General features: G+C 62.5%; 1 protein-coding gene and 1 non-coding gene across 2 annotated transcripts; both read left to right on the top strand.

Moving 5' to 3' along the window:
• The first annotated feature begins 1293 nt into the window (after positions 1-1293).
• LOC136050011 (proline-rich protein 2) lies at positions 1294-4101 on the top strand. Its single transcript, XM_065738627.1, has 3 exons — positions 1294-1305; positions 2525-2711; positions 2855-4101. The coding sequence occupies exons 1-3, from the start codon at positions 1294-1296 to the stop codon at positions 4099-4101; spliced, it is 1446 nt and encodes a 481-aa protein (XP_065594699.1).
• Positions 4102-9565: 5464 nt separating this feature from the next.
• Positions 9566-9638, top strand: TRNAR-CCG (transfer RNA arginine (anticodon CCG)). The gene has a single exon. It is a non-coding gene; the product is annotated as a tRNA-Arg (tRNA).
• Positions 9639-10838: the final 1200 nt, after the last annotated feature.

The raw sequence follows: 10838 nt of genomic DNA, 5'->3' as shown, positions 1-10838 counted from the left end.
TGCCATAGGGCTCCTTAGGGTGCCACAAGGATCCTTAGGGTACCACAGGGCTCCTTAGGGTGCTATAAGGACCCACAGGGTGCCCTAGGGCTCCATAGGGTGCCACAGGGACCCACAGGGTGCCACAGGGATCCTTAGGGTGCCACAGGGACCCATAGGGTGCCACAGGGACCCACAGGGTGCCACACGGATCCATAGGGTGCTATTATGACCCACAGGGTGCCACAGGGACCCATAGGGTGCCACAGGGACCCATAGGGTGCCCTAGGGCTCCATAGGGTGCCACAGGGACCCATAGGGTGCCACAGGGATCCTTAGGGTGCCATAGGGACCCACAGGGTGCCATAGGGACCCACAGGGTGCCACAGGGATCCTTAGGGTGCCACAGGGATCCTTAGGGTTCCACAGGGACCCATAAGGTGCCATAGGGCTCCTTAGGGTGCCATAGGGCTCCTTAGGGTGCCACAAGGATCCTTAGGGTACCACAGGGCTCCTTAGGGTGCTATAAGGACCCACAGGGTGCCCTAGGGCTCCATAGGGTGCCACAGGGACCCACAGGGTGCCACAGGGATCCTTAGGGTGCCACAGGGACCCATAGGGTGCCACAGGGACCCACAGGGTGCCACACGGATCCATAGGGTGCTATTATGACCCACAGGGTGCCACAGGGACCCATAGGGTGCCACAGGGACCCATAGGGTGCCCTAGGGCTCCATAGGGTGCCACAGGGACCCATAGGGTGCCACAGGGATCCTTAGGGTGCCATAGGGACCCACAGGGTGCCATAGGGACCCACAGGGTGCCACAGGGATCCTTAGGGTGCCACAGGGATCCTTAGGGTTCCACAGGGACCCATAAGGTGCCATAGGGCTCCTTAGGGTGCCATAGGGCTCCTTAGGGTGCCACAAGGATCCTTAGGGTACCACAGGCTCCTTAGGGTGCTATAAGGACCCACAGGGTGCCACAGGGATCCATAGGGTGCCACAGGGACCCATAGGGTGCCACAGGGACCCACAGGGTGCCATAGGGACCCACAGGGTGCCACAGGGCTCCATAGGGTGCCACAGGGACCCACAGGGTGCCATAGGCTCCTTAGGGTGCCACAAGGATCCTTAGGGTGCCACAGGGCTCCTTAGGGTGCTATAAGGACCCACAGGGTGCCACAGGGATCCATAGGGTGCCACAGGGACCCATAGGGTGCCACAGGGACCCACAGGGTGATAGGGTGCCACAGGGACCCACAGGGTGCCACAGGGACCCACAGGGTGCCACAGGGATCCATAGGGTGCTATTATGACCCACAGGGTGCCCTAGGGCTCCATAGGGTGCCACAGGGACCCATAGGGTGCCACAGGGATCCATAGGGTGCCACAGGGACCCACAGGGTGCCACAGGGATCCATAGGGTGCCACAGGGACCCACAGGGTGCCACAGGGATCCTTAGGGTGCCACAGGGCTCCACAGGGTGCCACAGGGACCCACAGGGTGCCACAGGATCCATAGGGTGCCACAGGGACCCATAGGTGCCACAGGGACCCATAGGGTCCCACAGGGACCCACAGGGTGCCCTAGGCTCCATAGGGTGCCATAGGGCTCCTTAGGGTGCCACAGGGCTCCTTAGGGTGCTATAAGGACCCACAGGGTGCCACAGGGCTCCATAGGGTGCCATAGGGACCCACAGGGTGCCACAGGGACCCATAGGGTGCCACAGGGATCCTTAGGGTGCCACAGGGACCCACAGGGTGCCACAGGGCTCCATAGGGTGCCATAGGGACCCACAGGGTGCATAGGGACCCATAGGGTGCCATAGGGCTCCTTAGGGTGCCACAAGGATCCTTAGGGTGCCACAGGGCTCCTTAGGGTGCTATAAGGACCCACAGGGTGCCACAGGGCTCCATAGGGTGCCACAGGGACCCATGGGGTGCCACAGGGACCCATAGGGTGCCACAGGGACCCACAGGGTGCCATAGGGACCCACAGGGTGCCACAGGGACCCATAGGGTGCCATAGGGCTCCTTAGGGTGCCATAGGGCTCCTTAGGGTGCCACAAGGATCCTTAGGGTACCACAGGGCTCCTTAGGGTGCTATAAGGACCCACAGGGTGCCACAGGGATCCATAGGGTGCCACAGGGACCCACAGGGTGCCATAGGGACCCACAGGGTGCCACAGGGCTCCATAGGGTGCCACAGGGACCCACAGGGTGCCATAGGGCTCCTTAGGGTGCCACAAGGATCCTTAGGGTGCCCTAGGGCTCATAGGGTGCCACAGGGACCCATAGGGTGCCACAGGGATCCATAGGGTGCCACAGGGACCCACAGGGTGCCACAGGGCACCATAGGGTGCCACAGGGATCCCCAGGGCGCCGTGGCGCACCTTTGCCGCACGTTTCGCCCTTTGGGTGCCATAAGGAAACGCGGCAGCGCCGCACCCACAGAGCGCCGGACTTTGCCCTCCCCTCCCCCTCCCCTCCCCTCCCTCCCCTCCCCCCCCTTTCTCCCCTCCCCCCCCCCTTTCCACCTCCAGCACCCATGGGTGCCCTCCCCCTTTCTCCGCACGGCGCTCACCTCTCCGCACGGCCCTGCCCGGCGCTGCGCACGGTGCCCGGCGCTGCCCACGAGGGCCCCGACGCCGCCACGCGGTGTCCACGCCGACGCCGTCCCCACGTCCCCCGACGTCACCGTCACCATCGCCGTCACCAACAGCGCCCACCGTGACATGGCTGCGGGGGGGGGGGGGGGGGGGGGGGTCACCCCACGGGCACCCGAAGTGCCACCACCCGAGGGCCACCCCAAAGTGCCACCCCAAAGTGCCACCCGAGGGCCACCCCAAAGTGACACCCCTGGGCACCCGAAGTGACACCCGAGGGCACCCAAAGTGACACCCCAAGGTGCCACCTGAGGGCCACCCCGAAGTGCCACCCCAAAGTGCCACCCGAGGGCACCCAAAGTGCCACCACCCGAGTGCCACCACCCGAGGGCCACCCCAAAGTGCCACCCCAAAGTGCCACCCGAGGGCCACCCAAAGTGCCACCCGAGGGCACCCGAAGTGCCACCCAAGGGCCACCCAAGGGCCACCCCGCCGTGCCAGCACCCGAGGGCCACCCCAAAGTGCCACCCAAGGGCCACCCAAGGGCCACCCAAGTGCCACCCAAGGGCCACCCTGCCATGCCACCACCCAAGTGCCACCCAAGGGCCACCCAAGGGCCACCTCGCCGTGCCAGCACCCGAGTGCCACCCCAAAGTGCCACCCGAGGGCACCCGAAGTGCCACCCAAGTGCCACCCAAGTGCCACCCAAGTGCCACCCGAGGGCCACCCTGCCGTGCCACCACCCGAGGGCCACCCCGAAGTGCCACCCAAGTGCCACCCAAGGGCCACCCAAGGGCCACCCCGCCGTGCCAGCACCCGAGGGCCACCCCGCCGTGCCACCACCCAAGTGCCACCCAAGGGCCACCCAAGGGCCACCTCACCGTGCCACCACCCGAGGGCCACCCCGAAGTGCCACCCAAGTGCCACCCAAGGGCCACCCAAGGGCCACCCCGCCGTGCCAGCACCCGAGGGCCACCCCCGCCGTGCCACCACCCAAGTGCCACCCAAGGGCCACCCAAGGGCCACCTCACCGTGCCACCACCCGAGGGCCACCCCGAAGTGCCACCCAAGTGCCACCCAAGGGCCACCCAAGGGCCACCCCGCCGTGCCAGCACCCGAGGGCCACCCCGCCGTGCCACCACCCAAGTGCCACCCAAGGGCCACCCAAGGGCCACCCCGCCGTGCCAGCACCCGAGGGCCACCCCGCCGTGCCACCACCCAAGTGCCACCCAAGGGCCACCCAAGGGCCACCCCGCCGTGCCAGCACCCGAGGGCCACCCCGAAGTGCCACCCCGAGGTGCCACCCGAGGGCCACCCGAGGGCCACCCCGCCGTGCCAGCACCCGAGGGCCACCCCGAAGTGCCACCCCGAGGTGCCACCTGAGTGCCACCCGAGTGCCACCCCCGCCATGCCACCACCCGAGGGCCACCCCAAAGTGCCACCCCGAGGTGCCACCTGAGTGCCACCCGAGTGCCACCCCGCCGTGGAGCAGAGCTGACGCTGCGGGGCCGTAATAAGCGGTGCGGGGCCGGCGGCGGTGATTGGCTCCGCCGCAGATTGCACCGGGTTAACCATTCCCAGGGTTCACCCCGAGGGACCGGGAGCACCCATGGGTGCTGGGACCACCCCACCCCCCCCCCCCCCTTCTGTAGGGTGACACTGCGCCTGTAGGGACTGGGATCCCCCCCTCTATAGGGTGACACTGTCCCCATTGCGGTCCCCATGGGCGTCACGCTCCCGTGTGGGCCACAGGGATGGCAGCAGGGAGCACCCATGGGTGCTGGGGCCATCCCCTCCCCTCCCCCCCCACCCATAGGGTGACATCGAGCCTATAGGGATTGGGATCCCCCCCTCTATAGGTGACACTGTCCCCATTGCGGTCCCATGGGTGTCACGCTCTGGTTTGGGCCACAGGGATGGCAGCAGGGAGCACCCATGGGTGCTGGGCTGATCGTACACAGCAAGGAGCACCCATGGGTGCCGGGACCCCCCCATAAGGTGACACTGCGCCTATAGGGACTGGGATCCCCCCCTCTATAGGGTGACACTGAGCACCCATGGGTGTCACGCTCCCGTGTGGGCCACAGGGAAGGCAGCAGGGAGCACCCATGGGTGCTGGGACCACCCCATATGAACAGGAGCACCCATGGGTGCTGGGCCCCCTCCCCATAGGGTGCCATTGTCCCCATTGCGGTCCCATGTGTCCCCATCTCCCACTCCCCCCCCCCCGAGGCGTGAACTCTGCACACGGACACCGGGAGCACCCATGGGTGCTGGACACGCCCCTATAGGTGCCGGGTGCACCCGTGGGTGCCAAGAGCCACCCTCCCCCCCCCCCCCCCCTTCATTCCACGGGTGGAACCGTGTCACGTTCCACCCCCCCCCCCCCACTCCCCGCTCCTCCCCCCCCCTTTCTGTGAACTCTGCCTACGTGGCTGCAGCATGAACGTTGCACTCCGGCCCGAGTCACGTGACACGAGGCACGGGGAGCACCCATGGGTGCTCAGGACCCACCCACGAGTGTCAGGTCCCCACCACCACGCGTGACATTCTGCCCTTCCCCCCACCCCTCCCGTTCCCCTCCCCCCCCCCCCACCGGCACACGTGGCAGCAGTGCGAACGCTGAACCACGTACGTGGACAGAGGGGCCACCCATGGGTGCTCAGGACCCACCCACGGGTGACAGAAGCCACCCACGGGTGTAACGGTCTCCCCCCCACGGGTGCCAGCACCCCCCCACGTGTGACACTCTGCCCCCTCCCCAAGTGCCACGTGGCATCAGTGTGAACGCTGAACCCAGCGTGAGTCACCTATGTGGACACAGGGGCCACCCACGGGTGCTCAGGGCCACCCCACGGGTGACAGAACCCCCCCACGCGTGACAGGACCAACCCCCCCCCCCCCCCCATTTGTCACTGTGATCCCCCCTCCCAAGCCAAGTTTTTTTCCCCCACGTGATTGCGGATCTGTGCCACGTGAGTGGAACCAGGTTACACCCATGGGTGCTAATGACCCACCCACGGGTGACGGAACCCTCCCACGGGTGTCACTGCTCCCCTCCCTCCATTCCCCCCCCCCCCAACAATCCACGTGGCTTTAATGCGAACGCTGCACGTGTGTGGCACAGCATGCACCCGTGGGTGCTCAGGACCCACCCACGGGTGACAGAAGGCCCCAACGGGAGTCACGGTCTCCCCACGGGTGCCAGCACCCCCCCACGCGTGACACTGCCCTCCTCCCACACCCCACGTGGCACCTGTGTGAGCCACTGAGCCCTGTGTGAGCGACACATGCGGGCAAAGGGCACGCTCATGGGTGCTCAGGACCCACCCACGCGTGTCAGAAACACCCACGGGTGACAGAACCCCCCCCACCCAAGCGTGTCAGGACCGCCCCACGGGTGACAGGACCCACACAGGACTGTCACGACCCCCCCCCCCCACATGGGTTTCCACTGTCACACCCACGGGTGCCACTGTACTCCTCCTTGGGTACCAGTCACCCCCCCACGGGTGTCACGAACACACCCACTCGTGTCAACATCCCCATAGGAACCACTGTCCTACTCACTCGTGTCTGCCCCCCCCCCCAGTCACGGGATATTAGACTCCCCCACGGGTGTCAGACCCCACCCATGTATGACCCGTACCACCCACTCGTGTCACGCCCCCACCCACTCGTGTCACGTCCCCCCATCACAGGTTCCTCTATCCCACCCACTGATATCAGACCCACCCCTCCCCCCTTCACAGGATATAGGAACCCCCCCACGGGAGTCAGACCCTCCCACGGCCGAACCCACCCCACCCACTCGTGTAAGGACCCCACCCACTCGTGTCACGCCCCCACCCACATCGTGTCACGACCACTAATGAGTTCCTCTATCCCACCCACTGAATCAGACCCACCCCTCCCCCCCTCACAGGATACAGGACCCCCCCACGGGAGTCAGACCCACCCGGCCGACCCCACCCCACCCACTCGTGTCACGCCCCCACCCACTCGTGTCACGCCCCCACCCACTCGTGTCACGACCCCCCCTCATGAGTTCCTCTATCCCAGCCACTGATATCAGCCCCCTCCTCACCCGATACAGGACCCCCCCACGGGAGTCAGACCCCCGCCCCGGCCGACCCCACCCCACCCACTCGTGTCACGCCCCCACCCACTCGTGTCACGACACGCCCCGCGCCCCACGGACGGTCACCTGCGGCGGTGTGGCGGTGTCCCCTCCCCCCCCCGCCCCCCGCCGTGGGAGGTGACGCTCGGCGCTGACTCACGGGGGCCCCACGGAGCTGAGACGGCCGCACTGCGACACGCGGAGTGGGCACCGCCCACGGTGACACCCACGGTGTCACCCCCACAGTGTCACCCCCACAGTGTCACCCCCACGGTGTCACCCCCACGGTGTCACCCTCACAGTGTCACCCCCACAGTGTCACCCACAGTGTCACCCCCACGGTGTCACCCCCACAGTGTCACCCTCACAGTGTCACCCCCACAGTGTCACCCACAGTGTCACCCCCACAGTGTCACCCCCACAGTGTCACCCACAGTGTCACCCACAGTGTCACCCCCACAGTGTCACCCACACAGTGTCACCCCCACGGTGTCACCCACAGTGTCACCCACAGTGTCACCCCCACAGTGTCACCCACAGTGTCACCCCCACAGTGTCACCCACAGTGTCACCCCCACGGTGTCACCCACAGTGTCACCCACAGTGTCACCCCCACAGTGTCACCCCCACAGTGTCACCCACGGTGTCACCCCCACGGTGTCACCCCAACGGTGTCACCCCCACGGTGTCACCCACACAGTGTCACCCCCACAGTGTCACCCACAGTGTCACCCACAGTGTCACCCACAGTGTCACCCACAGTGTCACCCCCACGGTGTCACCCCAACGGTGTCACCCCCACGGTGTCACCCACACAGTGTCACCCCCACAGTGTCACCCACAGTGTCACCCACAGTGTCACCCACAGTGTCACCCCCACGGTGTCACCCCCACGGTGTCACCCCCACAGTGTCACCCCCACAGTGTCACCCACAGTGTCACCCCCACAGTGTCACCCACAGTGTCACCCACACAACACGGTGACACAATAATGACACAGTGACACAACGACACAATGACACAACATAATGACAACACAGCGGTGACACAGCGACACAACGACACAACACGGTGACACAATGACACAACACAGCGACACAACACGACATTGACAACACAGCGACACAGCGACACAACGCAGTGACACAATAATGACACAATGACACAATGACACAACAACACAACACAGCGACACAACACGACTCAATGATGACACAACGACACAACACAGCGACACAACACAGCGACACAACACGACACAATGACACAACGACACAACGCAGTGACACAATAATGACACAATGACACAGCGACACAACACAGCAACGAAACACAACACGACTCAATGATGACACAACGACACAACACAGTGACACAACACGACTCAGTGACACAATGACACAACAACACAACACAGCGACACAACACAACACAACGACACAACGACACAACACAGCGACACAGTAATGACACAATGACACAACGACACAACACAGCGACACAACATGACACAATGACAACACAGTGACACAACACAGCGACACAACACGACTCAATGACACAATGACACAACACGACACAGCAACACAACACAGTGACACAATAATGACACAATGACAACACAGTGACACAACACAGCGACACAACACAGTGACACAACACGACACAATGACACAACAACACAACACAGTGACACAATAATGACACAACGACACAGCGACACAACACAGCGACACAACACGACTCAATGATGACACAACAACACAGCGACACAACACAGCGACACAACATGACTCAATGACAACACAACAACACAACGACACAACACAGTGACACAATAATGACACAAGGACACAGCGACACAACACAACGACACAACACAGCGACACAACACGACTCAATGACACAACGACACAACACAGTGACACAATAATGACACAACGACACGACACAGCGACACAACACGACTCAATGACAACACAACAACACAGTGACACAACACAGCGACACAACACAGCGACACAACACAGCGACACAACACGACTCAATGACACAACAACACAACGACACAACACAGCGACACAATAATGACACAACGACACAGCGACACAACACAGCGACACAACACGACTCAATGACAACACAACAACACAGTGACACAACACAGCGACACAACACAGCGACACAACACAGCGACACAACACGACTCAATGACACAACGACACAACGACACAACACAGCGACACAATAATGACACAACGACACAGCGACACAACACAGCGACACAACACGACTCAATGATGACACAACGACACAACGACACAACACAGCGACACAACACGACTCAATGACACAATGACACAACACAGCGACACAACACGACTCAATGACACAATGACACAACATGACACAACACAGTGACACAACATGACACAATGACAACGACACAACACAGTGACACAATAATGACACAAGGACACAGCGACACAACACAGTGACACAACATGACACAAGGACACAGCGACACAACACAGCGACACAACACGACTCAATGACGACACAACGACACAACGACACAACACAGCGACACAACACGACACAATGACACAATGACACAACACAGCGACACAACACGACTCAATGACACAATGACACAACGACACAACACAGTGACACAACATGACACAATGACAACGACACAACACAGTGACACAATAATGACACAAGGACACAGCGACACAATAATGACACAACGACACAGCGACACAACACAGCGACACAACACGACTCAATGACGACACAACGACACAACGACACAACAGCACGGGGCCATGAGAACAGCAGCAGCACCACGTGGCGGCCCAGTGGCCTAATGGACAAGGCATCAGCCTCCGGAGCTGGGGATTGTGGGTTCGAGTCCCACCTGGGTCGGGGGGCAGTGGCTTTTGGGTGCTCCCTCCCTTCACCCCATAGCGATGAGGGGGGGCTTTATCTCCCCGGTAATCGCTGTTTCTGTCCCCAAAATGATTGGATTTTTTCCTAAAGGGGGGGGGAATCTTCAGATTTGGGTTTTCTCTGCCAAAGGGGCTCCATATTTTTAAACCCGGGGGGTGGGTGGGGGGGGGGGTTGTGCTCCTGGATTGGGGTTTTCTCCCTCAGAATGAGTTCGGCTTTATTAAAGGGAGAGGAAATCCTCACGTTGGGGTTTTCTCGCCCCAAATGGGTTCTGTTTTCTCCTTGGGGGGGGCAGAGCTCATCCGCATCGTCTCTGTGGCTGTGACCGCAGTCCTCTCCGCATCTACTGCGCATGCGCAGATGTGGATGGGGGGGGGGGGGGGGCACCTGCAGGGCGGCTGCAGTACCGACAGCGGCCGCCAGGGGGCAGCAGAGAAAATGAAATCCAATGCGTCCCTCGGCTCCAATGCAGAAACGGCGCTGCGTTCCGGCCCTACGGCCGCCACCGCCGCCTGTGTCACCCCAGTGTCCCCTCCGTGTCCCCTCCGTGTGGCAGTGTCACCTCAGTGTCCCCTCCGTGTGGCGGTGCCGCCTCTGTGTCACCCCAGTGCCACCTCAGTGTCACTCAGTGTCGCCTGAGTGGCACCCAGCGTCACCTCAGTGCACCTCGATGTCGCCTCTGCGTCCCCCAAGGCCGCACAGTGTCACTCAGTGTCACCCAATGTCGCACAGTGTCACTCCGTGTCACGATATCACCCACAGTGTCGCCTCCATGTCACCCCAGGGCCACCCAATGTCGCACAGTGTCATTTCCGCTCATAACCCCGCCCCTTTTATCCAGCACCAGTCACTCAAAGCTGACTCCGCCCACTTCCGCTCTTAACCCCGCCCATCCACCCAGCCGTCACTCACGCGGACTCCTCCCACTTCCTCTCTTAACCCCGCCCCTTCCACCCCATCCGTCACTTAAAGCTGACTCTTCCCACTTCCGCTCATAACCCCGCCCCTTCCACCCCACCCATCAATCACGCTGACTCCGCCCACTTCCTCTCTTAACCCCTCCCCTTCTACCCAACCCGTCGCTCAAAGCTGACTCCTCCCACTCCCGCTCTTAACCCCGCCCCTTTCCGCTCCGCTCCGCCCCTCCTCCTCAGGCCGCTCACTTCCGCTGTTCGC

Source organism: Cyrtonyx montezumae, unplaced genomic scaffold (assembly GCF_038088225.1).
Source record: "Cyrtonyx montezumae isolate F1298 unplaced genomic scaffold, pur_monq_1.0 scaffold_223, whole genome shotgun sequence".
Lineage (NCBI taxonomy): Eukaryota > Metazoa > Chordata > Aves > Galliformes > Odontophoridae > Cyrtonyx > Cyrtonyx montezumae.
Note: the sequence above shows the minus strand (reverse complement) of the source record. Positions and strands in the feature narration are given on the sequence as shown.